Raw genomic sequence first — 19,050 nt, 5'->3', positions numbered from 1 at the left:
AATTTTCTGTGTGGTATCTTAGTTACCTCTAACAGAGTCCACTGCAAGATACCCACACTCTCGCACAGAGCTATGCCCATGCACACACAGAACAAACACCCAGCTGGGGAGAGAGGAATAGAAAATACTTCTTTCAAGGCTGAGAGCACCTAATGGACACAGGTTGAGCAATGTGAAAAGTGTCATACTTTCTGCAGCAAGGTTGTGAAATGTCAACGTTCTAACAGCCCATCACTGTCTAAGTGTGACACAGAGTTACCCATTTCATCTTTTACCGCTCCTTATTCCTAGAGAAACTAGCAGTTAGCATATAATTCAGGTGAAATTGAAAACCGAAGGAGGAGGGGGAACTGAGCAGGAAAGACATTTCCAAGGTTTGGCAGGCTTTCCAAAGTAGCCAGAAAATTATCTCTGCAGATGTTTTCAGCTGGGTGTTACTATATCCCTTTCAAACTTCTAAATGCCTTTCACTGGTATTGTTCTGAAAGCCATCTAGTAATTTGGTTGTTTCAAGTCAGGCATTAACACACATGTAAGGTGAGAGGCAGGACACCCCACCCAGTCCTGAAAATCAGACATCGTATCTACCTGCCTGAAGAACATGTCTTAGCTACCAGACAACATCTGAGTGATCACTGGGCATCTGTGTTTAGAAAATTGCATCCCATCCCTTGGTAAACCATTGCCGTAGATTCAGTGGAAAAAGGTAAATAGTTTCTGAGGATGACACACCTCCAGCAGGCTAAATTGCCTGCTGCAGATGTCTGTCTTTCTGCCTCAACTTTGTATGTTCTTGAATAGCTAAATTTCTTCTCATTTTCCTCAGATGGGTGTCAAGAACTAAGTGGGATGAGTCTGGACTTAACTGCCTCCCAGTCCTTAATGTATTTATCCTACCAGCTTTCCTGTGAAAGAAAGAGATGCTGTAATTCTTCCCTGACATATGGGCAACAGAAACAGGCACCCAGAGAGTTTATGCTTGAGGAGGAAATTGACTCTCCATCTCCTAGATCATAGCTGCTGAATTATCCCCTTTTATGTTGTTAGAACCTGCTGCCCTCACAACAGCTAAGGGTTTAAAAGCAATATTACTGTTAATTTGATTCTGCTGTGTGCATTCAGTTTAACACTGTACCTTATTTGCAACTTTTTTATGCACCACTGTCAAGTCTCTCAATTTTACTTTACATTTCTTGATTTGGTTATGACATTGAGGGAAAAAAAAGAGAGAGAGAAAAAAAGGAAAAAAGGAAAAGAAGGAAAAGGAAAAGGGAAAAGGAAAAGGAAAAGGAAAAGGAAAAGGAAAAGGAAAAGGAAAAGGAAAAGGAAAAGGAAAAGGAAAAGGAAAAGGAAAAGGAAAAGGAAAAGGAAAAGGAAAAGGAAAAGGAAAAGGAAAAAAAAAGGAAAAAAAAAAAGGAAAAAAAAAGGAAAAAAAAAGGAAAAAAAAAAAAAGGAAAAAACAACTGAAAAGGCCAACTTTTCTGCTGATTATTTCAACTCCTACTGTACAGCAGATGACTGAGCAACCCAAAAGATGAGTCACAAGGTAGAACAGGAATCCTGAAGAGACTGTCTTAAACTAATGGGGGCAGTAAAAAAAAATCTTAGAAAGAAAAGTAAATATATTCACATTGAAATTTCACTACACAGTGAAAACATCAGAATATTTTACCATGGAAAGGAAAAAAAACCTTACCAAAAAAATAAAATAAAATAAAGGTCTCCTTGATAATAATTTGTACCAATATTAGAGAAAAATTCATTCACTAAAATCTCATGCATGAGAAATTTACATTGTAATGTATCACAAATCAGTTTTACTTATGGCATTTCCACTAATACAACCTTCTAATAATGGTTAGATGAGAGACCTGCAAGGGAAATCCAGCTGACACAAGAAATGGGAATGAGTCAGTTAAACACCTCTTTTATTTTCCACTTCATTCTTGCTACCAAACAGGGCCCTGCTGAGGTCATGGAAGGCATTGTGATCCTGCAGATGTGTAACTTCAAACAAGACATAAAATCCTGCCTCACCTACAGACAGTTATTGAAGATCCCCCAGTCTACCCTACCCTTGGCCAAACAGAATAATCACATTTGCTCACAGATCTCATTTATTGATGCTATAGGTTCAGAGAAGAGATTTTTCCCTCACTTCCAGATCTAAAAGCTTTTCTGGTTGCAAGCTAGTGTTAAATCAGTCTGTCCTCACTGATCTCTACCCTCACAGGACCAAAGTTTTGCATCTTATCTGAGAAAGGCATGTTTAACATCACACTGCCACCTAACACTGATTCAGCACAGAAGCACTGCAGAGTTTTTCAAAAGGACATGGCATGCAAGAGCTGGTATTTTGCAAAAGCTGGTATTTTGCATGCAAAACTCAGACATTTAAAGATGTTCCTTTTAGATTATCAGAAACAACAGTTTAGTTAAAAATTTTAGTCTAGGTTCAGATGTGCATAAGCATGAATGAGTATGTATGAGAAACATTGTATTATTCATAGGAAATAGGGACACAACACATAGTTTCACTAAGTACTCCTTGCCAAGAGATTGTACTTCACCTGGGCAAGTTTGGGAGAGGCTAAGAAGCAGGCAAGGACAGAAATGTACTGCTGTCAGTTGTGGGAGGAATGGAGGATTTTGCTGGATATGTAGCTTGATAAACTGAAAGCCAGGAGATTTTATATCTCGATAACAGCTTATTGCAAAGCTTAGACAAAATTATTTAGCCTACCTGACCTACAAGGGTAATCTCCTGAACTGTTTTGCATGGATGTTTCCAAAGTCTTCCCCAAAAGATGTCTGTTGCACAAATTTCAATTTGTTTCAATTGTTTCAAATTACCCACTCCAAAAAGATTTGCCTTTCCTTTTGTCTGCTAATGGATTCAAAGGAGTTTTGCTTGGTCAGGGGCTGGTAAAATAAGCTGATAAAAAGACCAGATAACTAGATTAGGGCAAATAGGATATAGCTGATAATGACAGTAAGTGAGAAGGCTGGCAACTGGGCAGGGATAACAGGATTTATTGGGAAGTCAAATGTGAGTTGAAATGCTTGTCAGCTATCAAAGGAGCTAAAACAATAGCACAGGTAACACCAAAGTAGGCCTTGGGGGAGAGGAGAGGGGGAGAGAAGGGAAGGGAAGGGAAGGGAAGGGAAGGGAAGGGAAGGGAAGGGAAGGGAAGGGAAGGGAAGGGAAGGGAAGGGAAGGGAAGGGAAGGGAAGGGAAGGGAAGGGAAGGGAAGGGAAGGGAAGGGAAGGGAAGGGAAGGGAAGGGAAGGGAAGGGAAGGGAAGGGAAGGGAAGGGAAGGGAAGGGAAGGGAAGGGAAGGGAAGGGAAGGGAAGGGAAGGGAAGGGAAGGGAAGGGAAGGGAAGGGAAGGGAAGGGAAGGGAAGGGAAGGGAAGGGAAGGGAAGGGAAGGGAAGGGAAGGGAAGGGAAGGGAAGGGAAGGGAAGGGAAGGGAAGGGAAGGGAAGGAAGGGAAGGAAGAAAATTGGTAACTGTTAACAGAAAAACATAATAATAATAATAATAATAGTAATAGTAATAGTAACAATAATAAAAATAACAGACCAACCTTCAGCTTAGCAGGGGAGCAGGAAGATGAGATGAATGATTAATACTGAGCAAGAAGGGAAGAAGTGGAGCAAATCCTTTTGCTTGGGTTTTAGGCTAGTCTGTGGGAAACAGGTAAACATCATATTGCTTAAACTAGAATTGGCCATGCTTCATTATCTGCATTTTTCCTTGACCAGCACTGAAAATAACAGAAGTGTATGAGAATATATTCATGTATTCATTTAATGGGAAAAGCAACAAAAATCATTCTAACTTTCTTCTCCAGCTTTCCACAAGTAATTCTTCCTTGAGAGTCATATGGACCCACTGGAAATGGAGCAACAACAGATGATGCCAGCACAGTGAGATGGCAAGCTGCCACACAATCTTTGTATGTGGTTGTATTCTAGGCTGAAAAACAAAAAGTTCATTTTCTATAGAGATTTTTTTAGAGACATGAGTTTTGTTTATTTCTTTCCAGTGGTGCAATGCATTACAGAAGGACTATTTTTTGAAACAATGATAACTTAACCATAGGAAGAATGTGACTCTGGGTAGAAGATAAATAAATCTTTTTATCAATCCAACCCAATTGCTAAATATAAATAAATAAATAAATAAATACTGCTTTTTTGTTGTTGCTATTCTGATTTTTAGGTTTTTGTGGTTCATTCGTTGTTGGTTGCTGGGTTTTTTTTGTTTGTTTGATTGATTTTGCTTTTTTGTTGTTGCTGTTTTGTTTGTTGCTTTGTTTTTATCGTCGTTTCTTTGGTTTTAGTTGCATCTACTGGTGCCATAGAACTTCTTATGACTCAATCATTACATAGTAGACAACAACACCGGAATCCAAAATGCCCCATCAGATCCACAGTCAGCCTTTTCATACTTATTGGGATCATGATCTGGAGAGAGTGATATCCTACTCAGCCTTGAAAAAGACAACGGTTTTCTATTGTGCTTCACTGAAAGACTCTGCATGAGGGAGAGGTAGGGGAAAAATAAAGCTATTCCCATTTTAGAGCTCAGGAAACACAAAGCAAAGTGTCCCATAGCCACAGCAAAAAGCAGAACCGAGAAGTGAGTCCAAATCATGAGACTCCAGGCGTGAGACCACAGGCTGCATTGCCTTGCCTTTTCACTGAAACTGTTTCTCTGGCAATTTTCACCAAGGCTAAATGCACAAGGAGAAAGATAATAAAGAGCCTAAGTGGAGAGAAATAACGAGTTGTGAGGTTTTGTTCAGTTGAAACAATCTCACATGTTTATTAATAGAAGGTTGCCATGTATAAATATATAATTTTCATTGGGTATGGACAGCATCCCTTTAATTATCTGAAGAAAGAGGGTACTTATTATGTAGATAGTACAGGAACATCATTCAGCAGAAAAGCAATAGAAATTTTCAAGCGAAGAAAGGCATGAACTAATTTTTTCCCTGTTTCTTGCTTCTCGTTATGAGCCACTTCTTCAGCATCTGTGTGCACATGTGTGTATGTGTAAGTCTGCATATATCTCTACACAAAAAGATATAGTATCTGCATGACATAAAATCATGTGTATGCTTCCTTGGAAACTCGGAAGGCAAGCAGAAGCTGTAAATACTGGAGGGGAAAAAAATAGTGAAATGAATGCAGATCTGACCTGGCTCAGTGTGCAATGACTGTGGGTAGAATAGAATTTGGTTTCACAAATTGAACTTCTTTTCATAGCCAATGTGTCCCAAAGTGCTTTACATACAGTACAATGAGAGTGATGCCGGGAGAGGAGGCAAACACAGCAGTCATTGTAGGCACAAAAATAGCTTGCATGAAGCCTTCTCTATTAGAATCTGTTTCAACAGGAGAATGCTGACCTTGGGAATGTTATTAACTCTCTATTAATCTGTTTTCTAGTTGCCAAGGGATGCTGAACTTCCCCCTGGACCATCTCAGAGAGGCTGGTTCCAAAAAAGAGTCATTTCTTCCATCCCCTTCAATAAACCTTACTGCCATCATGCCAAAGCCTTCATATTCTAGCCTGCATTTCTGTTTCTATTACTCTTTTCTTTCTTTTCTTCCATCTTGGACCTTGGCTGATTGAACATCTGTTGGATTTTAGACTGTTCTTAAATCAGAAGATTGGATAAGGGCCAACCACAGCATTACATTCAGCCTTTTACTTTCATTGTATCTACAAGCATTGAGTTGTATTATAGGACCCTGTTGTGGCTAATATTCTCAGGGATAATTTGTCATGCAAATTATCTCCCAGAAAATTATTATGTCCAGGGAAACTCCTATGTGTCATATGAAATGACACATCAAAGTGACTTTTCCTCTGTGAACTCACAGACTACCTATAAGCTTAAGACTGAAGTTTTCCTGTCTACTACAGGAATTCACTTGAAATATCTGTTTTAAGTCTAGTCATGTTACACACTCTAATAAATAGACAAGTCTATCTACATCGTATAATTTTGACTAGTCTGGAATGGGAATGTTCTCCAAAAATTCAGACAGAGATTCACCTGTTTTCTAGAGTCTTGGATGGGACAAAATCTAAATTCATCAATGTTAAAAACACAGAATGACTCTTTATTGCCAAGTCCATTACCCAGTACAACTGGAAACTGAAGATCAACATATATATGTGAACTCCCTAGTGAGGAGCACCTTGATAACAATCCTGAATCTCAGTCTGATATGAGCTCAGAGACATAGTAAGCGTTATGCTCACAAGCTGTTTTGTACTCAAGTAACTTTGGGAACTAGTGCTGCTCAGCATGGCCCCAGCTCACATTTAAATTCACTTGATAACACTGTCTTCCAGATTTCACAACTTGAAGTACCAAATCCAACTAATGTTACCACAGAAATTAAAGCAGTCAAAAGCAATATGTGGCAGAAATATCCTAGAAAATTCCAATCAATATTAGGGAGCATGTTGAGATTGTTCAGCTGATGAATTGGTTCATCAGACAGCACACTGCCCTCCCTAGCTCACCTGACATTATTGACTTCTGATTTTCAAATCTTCAATATTCTCTAAGGCAGGAATAGCAAAATCAATGAAATGTGATAACTGGGGATAATTTGGTACGTAATCTGCTGCTGACCAAGTTGTGTACTTTGCAAGAAAGGAAAGAGGGTATGACAGCTTGAAGAGTTCTTTGAAAGTACACACTTACATATTTAAAATGTCAGGGGAAGATAATAATACTGATTCTCTATCCATTTTCAGTGCATAGAAATATTTAAAATGAACCTTAATTAGTTGTTTGCGGGTTTTTTTGTACTAAGGTGCATGCTAAGGGACATGGTGACTTTTGATTCAGTGTTGTTAGAGAGAGGTTTTGTCCTCAACCAGTTTATATTTTCATTTCTAAATAAGTAAATAAATAAAAACCCTAGAAAACAGACTAGAGGAATTGAACTGTAGTATGGTTTCTTATTCAATTGTTTGTCATGAAAGGGCAGATTTTTACCCAATATGAACAAAGATATTTTATACCAATCACTGCAGACAGAATTCACATTTACTTGAAAGAGCTCTTCCATTCAGATTAAAAAAACTGTGATTTTCTGGTCTAGACTGTGCAACCTCATTTAGGTTTTCTGTAAAGCTCAGGGAAGGCAAAGACAGTGGGAACTGATGGCCCTTGGACAACAACACATGCTCCCTTGGGAAAAAAATTCCCTGAGGACATAGTCATCAAAAATTGTATCTACATCATCAGTAGAGCACCAGCTCCCATGCAATCTGAAGTCCAACCTAGCTTCAATAATGGAAACTCATTTTCCTGCAGAAAGGCCCTTGCCATAATTTGACCTCTTCAGATGACTACAAAGGCAACCAGGCTTTCAGTTTCTCACAGCTTGACTTGATCAGACGTAGGTAGGACTACACATGCCTGCAGTACAGAGTTACAGAAGCTCAGCTGATATCAGCTACATGGATAGTAGAAAGATCACTTAAAGATGAACATCTATTTTCAAAAACATTCTATTTCACAACAAATGAACGCCAAAGACATTTAATTATTCAGTATAAACAGGTATGTTATCTCATTACTCATGTCTTTCACCCACATAATATCTTTATGTTAGTTGTTCGTCCAAGGAAACAGAATCTTCTCTCAGGAGCATTGCTGAGAAAAGCTCTCTCCCTTCTGGTTCCATAAGCGATTGCAAAACCACACATGGTTGCCATTTTCAGCTCTGAGGAAAGAATGGAATAGTCTCACCTTCCTGCCTAATTCTGTTCAAACTAGAGCACAAGAAAACAAGCACCATGCAACCCCCTAAGTAGACAGTTTTTTCTTGGCACCGGATGAGAAGAACTGCAGGTCTTTCCTGTTCAAAATGAATTGCCCCTGGGAGGTGAAGTTCAATTCTGCTTTCTGGGACTTAGTAGGGCTCCCTAGGTTTCTCCTCTGTGCCTCTCAGGCTGCGCACCACATGTGAGCAGAACTATTGGTGAGGCACTCTCATTTTCATTCTAACTCTCCAATCTATTCCCATTTGGATATAAACATTTCATTTAACTTATCATATAGGTTTGAGATGATTTGTTATCATTGATTTGTCATCAGTAGCGGATCTAGTCAGTCCACTATATGGAAGACAAAAATTCATTCTTCGTTTACTGACTTCTAACTGAATGTGAAAATAATGCTTGTATATTCTAAGCTTGAAGTACCAATGTTTCCATTAATTACTTAACTATTAAACTGTTGATATATGTATGCAAATCCATATACAAATTCTGCTATTCATCTTGTGAACTTTCTTGATACAGATAAATTCACAATGGTCATGAAATTTTTAGATTAATTGCATTATTTTCTGTCACAACGGTTCGTGTAATAATTGATACAGCAGCAGAAAGTTTCCATCCTCCATGAAGAGCCACTGCAGATGGAACTGGAACATCCTACCAGTCTCCTTACAGAATTTGAAGTCAGTGACCCTCAGAAGGGCCTCAGTCTCTTAACACAGCCAGCTCTTTTCTGATAACCTCTGGATTTCTTATTCTAACCCATTTTCTCACCAAGTCTCTACAGACCTTTCTCAGAGCTGTAGCTCTTTTGCTGTCTTTCCTGTAAGTCAGTTTTCTCTTCATCTCTGCATTCCCTCTCAATTTCCCTCTCTCCCTCTTTTCCAGTCCATCTATAGACCATTTCTAAACGTTTTTCTCATCTGCAGCCTCCTAGAGACCTTGCTGTTCTGCTTTCTGAATTCAAATCTACCACTTCCTCCTCAGCTAGAGATCTAGAGGGATGAACAGACACTGATAACACCCATCTTTCAGTATCTACTACAGGGGTAACTGGGGCTCCTAAATTAAATGGATACATGCAGAAAGCAGAAAGGATGAAAAATAGTCTGTTTCAGCACAGGTGTGAGGTCCAGCACAACCCACCAGCTGAAAATACAGCAAAAGACCTCTTCACCCTCCTATTGCAGTCAGCAGAGCAAACAGTCTGAATCTCTGTATTATGCTGTCACTTGTACTACAGCTATTACTTTAAGAAGATCACGGTGAGGCAATGTGCAGTTTCCCTGAGATGCTGGAAGGGTGTTTGAGATGAAAACAGCTCCCAGGTGGAAAAGTAATTTTGAAGTGACCAAGACCCTGCGCTTTCTGAGAGAATCCACATTTATGTGCACACACAGTAGCCAGATCACCTTCCAAAATCATTCCACAGGCTTATTACTGCTGGGTTAGTTACAGATCTAACTAGATCATGAGTAGTCTCTCCCTTTGCTGATGAAGCTCTGGGCAGTTTGCATATTCTTGCTTATTTCCTTTACAGCCTCTATCTGCATGTCCAGGGTTTAGAAGACAGTTAGTGCTGGAGGTGATTCATTATCCAGAACAGAAATAGAATTAAAAAAAAAAATAGAAATTAAAAAAAGGTGTAAGAAGAGATCTAAAGTTTATTGCATTCATAAATTCTAAAATGGATTTAGAAAATTGACTAATAGAATATTAAGGAAATGGAGCATATTTGCTACAATAGTAACAAACAATGCAAGAAGAGATATTATATCCCAGACAACAGAGAACTGATAGATTGGTAAAGTTACGTATAGAAAGAAAGAGAAAAATAGTAAAAGATAGAGGTAATACAAAATAAGAAAAAAATATTCTTCATTAAGTACACTATGAAATTCTAACAGAAGGTTGATGAGAAGCATTTTTTGCACACTTGGCTGTAGATTCCCCTCTTTCTACAGCATCTCCATACATGCATGTGCATGCATGCACACACAGGCACACACGCATGTACTCCGCACATGCTTTCAACACTTGATCATACCTCATGCATCTGCATGAGAATGAGGCTACATGAAGTCAGCAGCCTTGATGCTGGACCCTGACTGACATTCCCTCCAGCTACTTTGAGAATAAAATAGAAGTAAGAATAGGTTTTGTAAAACAAGTATTCATTCATGCAAACAAATCCAATATTGAGACCGCACCTAGAACTTACCATCGTTCAAAATGAGACCCAGCATAGCTTCAGAAGTAAAACATGCCACAGGATATTAGGGCATTTTGAATCTAAGCCCTGTCTTTGTCACTGCTTCCCCAGAGGCCATAAACTTCCACTTTAAAAGTGACCACTGACTTTGGATGCTAATGTCACACATGCACTCTGCACGCTTGATTCTCTATAAAGTTCAAAAAACAGCTGGGTGCCCAAGTATGAATTAGCTGCTTGAAGTTCTTTTCAGAGACAGGACTGAATTTCAAGAATATGCACTGACTGTGACTAGAGCTGTGGGAGGACAGCACTCCCAAAAAGCTGGTATGAAATCCACCTTTAACCTAAATTAACTCAAAATTCCCAAATCCCAAACTGGAGGGACTATCAAAATAATAATAATAAAAAAAGTGCATCTTCTTGCAGTTTTGTGCCTCATGTTCAGCGTCTCAATAATAACTATAAATGTGAACACATATATACACACTAGAATAATTTAAATACTTAAATAATAAGATTTTCCAGAATGGTGATTGTGTGCGCAATCTGGAATTGCCTTTGCTGTAGAGATGCTTTCTAATTCAGCCTTTAATTGCAAGGACACTCGGAGTAGATTGCAGGTGCATTACCATTTGTTGACTGCAGAGGACCAGGGCATTCTGTCTCCCGTCTGAGGTATACAGAAGAGGTGTTTTTGTGAGGCAGATATTCTCTTGTACTTCTCACTTATCCCTATCTCAGATCCATCCCTGTCTCATTCTGCATTCCCCCTCCCAGTCCTGGTAATGTATCAAGTTTCCTTCTCTTTTTCCTTCTTTAGCTTTTCACTCCTCTGTCCCTGAGTTTACCATCCCCACAAGCCCACTGGTTCACTATGATTTCCACAGTTAATTTTCTAGTATTTTCTTGTACTATTGTGTACACTAATCCATTCTTTGTCCTTGCTATTCTATGACAGGCAGCTCCCCATTAGTTTTATCTTCCTTCATTTCTCACCTTTTATTTCCCAGATTTTTCCTACTGAGAAGCAGACTGCTACAGCTCAGCACACAACCTTTCTTCCCTTCCGAGCTTTCCATAGCTAACTGGGTCAACACAAATAAATAACCAGGGAATTCTTAAACCCTGGTATCAAGTGACATAGCAGCACATATGCAGATGAGTTAGACCAATAAAAACAATAGCCTTGTCCATACCACCTGTTGGAAACACTCCATTGGTCTGTACTGACCTCCAAATTTCCCCTAGAAGGAGTGTGGGAGGCTGATATAGGACAAAGCCCACACCAAGGACCATGCTCAGATGAAGACAGTGTATTTCTTAGCACTGTACTACGTATCTGCTTTGCTGGTATAGATATCATCCCCAAGCCTGAACTCCAGTCTTTTCATATATGTGCCACTTCCCGTCCCATCTCCGGCCCCCTTTCTCATCTCTGCTTTCCTAATTTCCCCCCAGCTGCCTCTTTACACTTGCTGTAATCTCACTGTGGGATCTCCTGCCAGTTTGTGAAAGCACAGGGAAGACAAACTCCTGACTTTAGTCTCAGATATCCAGGCTCCAATTTTTTTTCTGGTCTTTCCCAGGGCAGTGCTGTAATGGCAGAGACAGCTCGTGTCTCTGCCAGAGCTGTTCCGGTGAGAATCGAGTCACTGGGTAACCTGGTTTGGAAATCTGCATCTCTAGTGAGCATGTGAGTGCTGCCATTTTCCCAAGGCTTTTAATTGGCCACTTTGGGGCAGATTTTCCCCGAGATAGCAAAAAGGTTTGCGAAAGATCTTCACCTCCTGTCAGCTGTTAGTATCACACTGTAAAGCATGGGTACAGGAGAGCTTTGCAAAGCATCTCATTTGATTCAGTTCAAGCCAGCCCACTTCACCTCTGAGCTCAATTCAGGGACAGACAAACAGCTCCAGCTGAAATTTTCCAGAAATAATTAAAAAAAAAAAAAAAAAAAGCAGAACACAGGCACCCAACTCGGTTAATTTCAGGCAAAACACATGCAGATTATCAAAACTTAACAGGATTTTAAGGCAACCTTTATAATTGCCGGTGCTATGGGCTCCTATTAAACTGAAATCTCCCTTCCTCACAGGGGCGCTGTGAGCATTAATTTGTTAATGATTGCACAATGATTTGGTGATGAAAAGGGCCGTTTTAACATGAAGCGTTACCGTCCACACAATGCAAGCTTGCCCACTTTCATTACTCATTATGTACAGGGACATAAATATTACGGAATGAGGATGAGGAGATAATAAACTTGATATTCTTTTCAAAGGATTCCTACAACATGTTTACAGTGCTCACAGCGTGGGTAATAGGAATATTCTGGAGAGCTCTGTTTAAATAGCAGAATTCACGGGCTGGAATGTAATTATGTGTATGTATGTGTCTGCACAAATCCTATGTCCAAACACACACGTGAACACACGCATACACACTCTCATCTGTTTTTCTGTCCTCTATTAACCTCTGGCTTGTATGCAGCCTTCACTCTACCACCTGAAACTCTCACCACCGCTACTTTAATAACAAAAGGCCTGCAAAAACAAAGATCCCTTTTATTGCAATAATACCTTTTGTTGCCTACACTGACTACAATCCAGTATAAGCTCCTTTGGATGCGAATAGTTTTTTGGTTCTCTCCTCAGCCAACCTTCTTGATTCTAACTAAAGCAGGAGGAAAAAAAGACAGAGAGAGAGAGAAAAAAAAAAAAAAAAGAAAGAAAGAAACCCTGATTCACACATCAATTCAGGGACCAGTCTTGAAAATGTTCACAGGAGTAATCCTTCCTCAGATGAATAATCCCTCTGACCACAGCAGACTGATTAACAACAATGCAGATTAAGCCCTTCAGGATTGGGACCGAACCTCGAAGCTCAGGTTCTCACCTAAAGTACCACATATTCTGGTCTCCCTCCTTTTGTTGTCTGTATCAGAGGTCCCCACTGTAGCTGTCAATAGTTTTATTTGATTATCCAGCTAACAGCTCCCAGTTCTGCCAGCACTCCTTGGAAAGCCTACCAGGCTGAGGTAAACAATCCCATTTGAGCTGGACTTCCTGGGACTGAGGCATGTAATAAGGCTGAGAGCTGCATCTTCAGATTGTGATTATAACATGCATTCTTGCTCTTAACAGTTTCATATTTTATTAGGAAAACTAAATAAGCCAATGAAAAATCTGGGAGTATGTAGGCTTATTAAGTTATGTAGGTCTAAAGGAGTATAAATTTCTATCTAAAAGCATAATGCACACACACATTATTTACTTGGAACAACAGTTGCTTCCCATTTCTTTGCTATCATTCGGTGAACGGTGGCTCTGTGTGCTCTGTGCCCAGAGTTTTGACACTGAGCAGAAGCATCCCCCTCCGGCAACCTTTGGGCCTGTTCCTGCCTTTATTCTTTACCTGCTTGTTTCCCGGAGAATGAAGATATTCAGGACTGATGTATTACTATTCCTCCCTTTCCTGCATCAAACAGTGTTCATTAAAAACTTGCTGCTAGCAAGGGCCTGATCCAGCCCTCCTGGAAGTCATTGGAAAGCTGTCTATTGACGTCATGGGGACGAGGAGCATACTAATGCATGTGAGTACCTTTGCTAATGCGGGCAGTCCTGTTAACAACCCCGAAGTTGTTCACAGGATTAACAGCAATCAATCAAGCCCTTTGAAGGGAACATTAAAAGCCAAAGCCCGGTGCTGCAAAAACCCTCCTCGCAGGAGGCACAGGCAGACCTGGGCAGGTCCCGGGGCATCTGGCTGCGAAAGGCTGGGAAATGTCAGTGCATTTTCCAGAGGTGCTGATTTGGAGTTGTGTGTATTCCAGGAAAGGGAGGATCGCAGTTCACCTACCCCCAAATACATAGCATATGCAGAAGATACTAACCGGAGTGAGGAGCAGGAGCAAAAAGGGGGTGTAGATGGGCTTGGTAGGGAGGGTGCGGTTCTTCTTCCTGCAAGTAAACACACAGAAAAAAAAATAATGTGAGAATGAGGGAGGAAAAAAAATTGCTTTATTTTAGTTCCAAGCAGATAAATGATTTTTACTCTCAGGGAGAAATAGCAGCCTGTTTCAAAATACCTTATTCTTATAAAATTCCAGTGGACTCCCCTGTTTATGTATTGTTGAACTGGACCCAGAGTGATTACACTGGGAACATTTCTCACTTGGGAACTGTTCAGCAAAGGCTGGTTTATAGATAACAATTCCACACTTCCTTCGCCTGTATCTGTTTAAAATCCAGTGCAGCCCCTTGTACATGTGTAAAGGTGCTTATGGGGTAAAGCTTATTTCCATCCACAGCAGCAGCTGCGTTCATCCCGGAGCCCTTGTAGCAATATTTGTGTCCAAATTATTTCATCCTGCCACCCCTCACAGCTGTGCCTGTGCACCAGGGGGCTGTACTTGAACAGTATCCATTTCTAAATGACTGTACTGACGGCTCTGTGCAAACGGGGTGCAGACCAGCTCGAAGTTTTATAAAATAAGGATTGTTACAAAAGAGATACCCTCAGAGGGCAACAAAACGACGCTTTTCACTGCCATGTTCTTCTAATTGGCTTTCATTTGGGATAAGCCCTGATTGCAGGCAGAGTGGCCTGCTCACGGACAAGGTGTTAACAGAGCTGTCCCCAGGATGGATACGTGCTGGGTGCTGTATCACTCTGCACGACAGTGGCTATTCCTTTCTTTAAGAAAAAAAAAAAAAAAAAAAAAAAAAAAAAAACCCGTTTACAAGTCTTCTTTCAGTAAACCTTCCTCACTCCATTGTGAGTGCGGTTTTAAGGTTCAGAAAAAGTGGATAGCCAAGATTTTTAATGTCCTGGTGCAGGGTGGGGGGTGATGGAAGATTTTGTTTCATGCAGGTTTTATTGTTGTTGTCATTCTTTTATCACAGTCCAAGGCACAAGGCAGGATCTGAAAGCAGGTGAGTCACAGGGCTGGGAATTGGGGAGAGGGGCTGTCTGAAGGGTTTTACCCTTCTGCGTCTCTCAGGCTGACAGATCTCCTCGTCTTTAGCCTTTAAACGCTTTAAGTAAATGCCTGGGACGGGAAGACAGACAGATCCCCCCCTTAGACCCCAATAAATAGCACGTCTGGTCAGACGGCAGACAATGCGCGGAGCCTGCCACCAGCCCGGCATCAGCCGCCTGACAGCAGCTGCCTCCCTATTAGCGCCGAAAGAAATGGAAAAGAGCCCGAAAAGGCAAAGAGAGCTGCCGGGGCTGGGTGTCACCCCCAGATGCGGGTCCCGGGGGATAAAGGGGGGCCCAGCGGCTCCTGGAGCCGCGTCCGTCCCCGCCCCGCTGCCCCCATAGCAGAGCTCTCCCAGGGGAGGGGCGCAACCCGGCACCCCCCGCCCGGTCCCGGATCGGGGCCGTTCTCGCTCACCTCCTGCTTTCAGACGGGGAGGGTTCACAGTCTCAGGAGTAGTTGGCGGTAGTGCGATAGTCGAGCTACATGGATTGGCACCTTTATTTTATTCTTTTTTTTTTTGGGGGGGGGGCGGGGGGGGGGAGGGGTGTGGGGGAAGAGATCGTGAGGGGACACGGGACTAGTACAGCACGTTGCTGCTCTACTATTAAAGCGAAACTCAAATACAGTGTAGCTGTCCCTGCTTCTACGAACGGACCGTTGCCCTGTTTTTTTTTTTTTGTTTTTTTTTTTTTTTAATTTCTTAAAAAAAAAAAAAAAAAAAAACTCATTATTTTTAAACAAAAATAAAAATAAATTCCGGTCGATAAAACGCGCAGGGAACGCCGCGAATTGTAGCTAATAACCTCTCTCCTCCGCGGCTGCCCCTTCCTTTTACAGCCACACGTGTTCCCGGCGCCCTGCCCGGAGCTCTCGGGGGATGGACGGGCGTACGGGAGGGGGTGGGGGGGGTGTCCCGCTACCAGCTCGCCCCCAGGGGCCGCCGCCGCCTCCGCCGCGGGGAGCAGCCGGCGGCATCGGGAACAATGGCCCGGAGCCCCCGCGGTGCCTGAGGGCGGCCTGGGGCGGGCGTGGGGCCGGGGGATTGAGAGCATCGCGGCGGTAGTGGGGATAACCTGGCGCCGGGGAGCTGCACCTGGAGCGCGGGGCTTGGGGGAGGGGGGTGGGCGGGGGGTGGGGGGTTGGGGGGGTTCAGGCCAGGTAACTCGCAGGCTGCTCCCGGCTCGCCTGCTGGTGCTTCTCCGAGCTTCATCCCCGCACGGCTCGCACGGGAAAGACTAGGGGGAGAAAAAGGCAGGGAAATTGCTCTGAGCACACGCAGCGCCTTGTTTTGTTACCGACCGGATTATTGTTATTATTATTTGGGGGACAAGGGGGAGTTGTGTCCTTAATCCGAGCCTCCCTGCCCTCCCCACCCCTTGATGCTATGAAAGGAGAGCTGATTTCATTTCCACCATACAGTACACTTTGTCTAGAGAGCATTGTCCGGACAAGCAACTCCCGATCCCTGATGACTACAAAATGCGATTTATGTTTCCATCAGAGAGAGACAGAATATCCTGATGGCTTGAAAGTCGGGCAAGAAAATCTTATCTAATCAATCCCTTTCCAATACACACACGCGCTCACACATAGGAGATAACACCCGCACTGACTGTACGTAAAATAAATATCGGCAGCATGAAAATTAATAGTCGTCTCGCTATTTTTTTCTCTCCCTAAAGACCTACAACAATACAGTTTGTGCCTTTCCTAGCCTGATGTCATTAGCAGCAGTATAGTTTTAAAAATAAGATCATAAAGAGCATGCATTTTCTTTTTAGATGCAACAACAGATATAGTAAAGAGAGCTTGTAACATCACAACCACAACAACAATAGCAAAAGCAACCTCTGAGACCGAGGATTCATCCATTTCTCAACTGCTTTTATTATCAACTGCGAATTCATAATAAGAGTAAATAACAAATAAGAGACATTATCGTAACAGGAAGAAGTCAGAACACCTTGGGTTTGTGTTTTTTTCCCCCTCTCAAATGAAAGGCAGATTTCCTGATGATCACTGAAATTATAACGACAGCGATTGATCGGAGGACTTGCAAAAGAAAAGGAAAAAAAAAATCATCATCATTGGTCCTAAAAACGCAACCGTTCCCCTTTGCTCACTTGGCACAATAGAAATTGACTGTCTCTCAAAGAGCCATGCGCCTAGTGCTATTTATAGCCGGGGGCTGTGTTGGAAGATACCATTGAGCTTCTCCCGGGCAGACAGACGGGGGGGTGGTTGGATGGGAGGAGGGGGTTTAGGCAGAGTAGAGGCAAAAGCGATCCCCCACCCCCAGCCTCCCTTCCCCGCACACACACATCCACACACTCACACCCCACCCCCTAGTCTGGCTGGGAATTTGAACCGATCCAGCCTGTTTAAACGGAAAGGACACAGATCTTCAATGTAAAAAAAAAATCAGATCAGACCCAGAGAGAGAGAGAGACGGAGAGGGAGGAGTGTGTGTGTGTGAGTGTGTGTGTGTGTGTGTGAAAGAGGGAGAGGGAGAGCGAAAGAGAGGGAGAGAGAGAGAGAGAGAGAGAGAGAGAGAGAGAGAGAGAGAGAGAGGAGAGAAAAGAAGAGGGGGAAAAAAAGGAAAGAAGATTTTCTCTATGTATATAAAGATGGCCACGTTAGCAAACGGACAACCAGACAATACCAGCCTGAGTAGCAATCACAGCAACCCCAGCACCAACGGGCATATGAACGGATTAAACCATAGTCCCGGAAACCCATCCACCATCCCAATGAAGGACCACGATGCCATTAAGCTCTTTATTGGGCAGATCCCCCGTAACCTGGACGAGAAAGACCTCAAACCGCTCTTCGAGGAGTTCGGGAAGATCTACGAACTGACGGTGCTGAAGGACAGGTTCACTGGCATGCACAAAGGTGAGTTACCTCCTGAACTTTCCCGGGAGAGATCGGGAGAAGAAGGCAGGTTCTCACTCCCTCTCTGGATCTCTCTTTCTCTTTCCTTTCGATTTCATTTTATTTCATTTTTGGCTGGCCGGGAGTGGAGGCGGCAGGCTGGGGGGCAGGGAAAGAAATAATAGACCCTCCTGGAAAGAGAAGAGAGAGAAGCAGAGAAGGGGGTTAGCTCGCTTTGCTTTATTTCTTAGTATTTTTATGTCTTTCCCCTTTTAGAGGGGCAAGATGCTGCCACTTGTGAAAGCCGGAGAGTCCAGGCGAGAGCCGGAGCGGGAGGCTGGGTTGGCAGGGAGCTGTCCATACGCTGGTGGTGCTGAAAAAGATTAAGAGGATTTCTTTATTTATCTTTGGGAGCTGCACATTTTCTACCGAGGGGTGTGTGTCCGTCTGTCTGTCCGCGAGTTTCCGCGGAGCTGAAAAGCCCCTATTTTACAACTGTTGTGTATCGGGCACTGGCACCCTTTGCATTTTCTTCTTCTCTTTTACTTATTTATTTATTTAATTTTCATTTTTAACTCTGTTAGGATTCTTACTTGTAGTCTACTCCGAAACTGGTGGCAGAGGAGACTGATTTGTTGGGGGCGTGGAGGGGGTGTTCATTTAGGTTTTGTTCAGCGTGAGAACAGAGATACAGAAACAATTTAAAAATAAAAATAAAAACATCTCTATCAGGGAGGGAAGTATAAAATCACAAAGTGAATATGTATTGGAGGGGGTAAGCCAGGAGGGGTGGGTTGCAGTTCAGTTTCAGAACAGAGAAGTCTCCATGCAGGCATATTACTAGCACTACTCTAGTGTGCCCAAAGTCCATCCCAGGAACTTTTTAGGTTTGCTTTTAAAGCAGTAAGGACGCGCTTCCCATGCAATGCCTTGCTCTCTCCAGCTTTGCCTGCTCCTTTCCCTGTTTTGTCTTTCCGGAGGTGCATTTCAGATTAGAGGATGCTACATTTTGGAATGGGGGAGGGAGTGTGTAGCGGCAAGGAAGATGCTCGGATCACTGGGTGGGAAAGTAGGACTTGCATAGAAGAAGTTGAAGATAATTTGCATGGTAGCCCAGCTTAGGAGTAAGAGTGTAGCCAACCACTTTATTAATTCAG

The 19,050-nt window shown here is 42.4% G+C and overlaps 1 protein-coding gene across 1 annotated transcript in view; it reads left to right on the top strand.

Annotated features, from left to right (window-relative positions):
- The first annotated feature begins 17,292 nt into the window (after window positions 1-17,292).
- CELF4 (CUGBP Elav-like family member 4) overlaps window positions 17,293-19,050 on the top strand; it is a 727,985-nt gene continuing 726,227 nt past the window's right edge. The window contains exon 1 of the mRNA XM_065740123.1: window positions 17,293-17,914. Coding sequence (XP_065596195.1) covers window positions 17,635-17,914 — 280 coding nt within the window. The 5' untranslated portion in view covers window positions 17,293-17,634. The remainder of the gene's footprint in view (window positions 17,915-19,050) is intronic.

The sequence above is a fragment of the Cyrtonyx montezumae genome, unplaced genomic scaffold, assembly GCF_038088225.1.
Source record: "Cyrtonyx montezumae isolate F1298 unplaced genomic scaffold, pur_monq_1.0 scaffold_25, whole genome shotgun sequence".
In the NCBI taxonomy this organism is placed as follows: Eukaryota; Metazoa; Chordata; class Aves; order Galliformes; family Odontophoridae; genus Cyrtonyx; species Cyrtonyx montezumae.
This window is presented reverse-complemented; position numbering and strand designations above follow the sequence as displayed.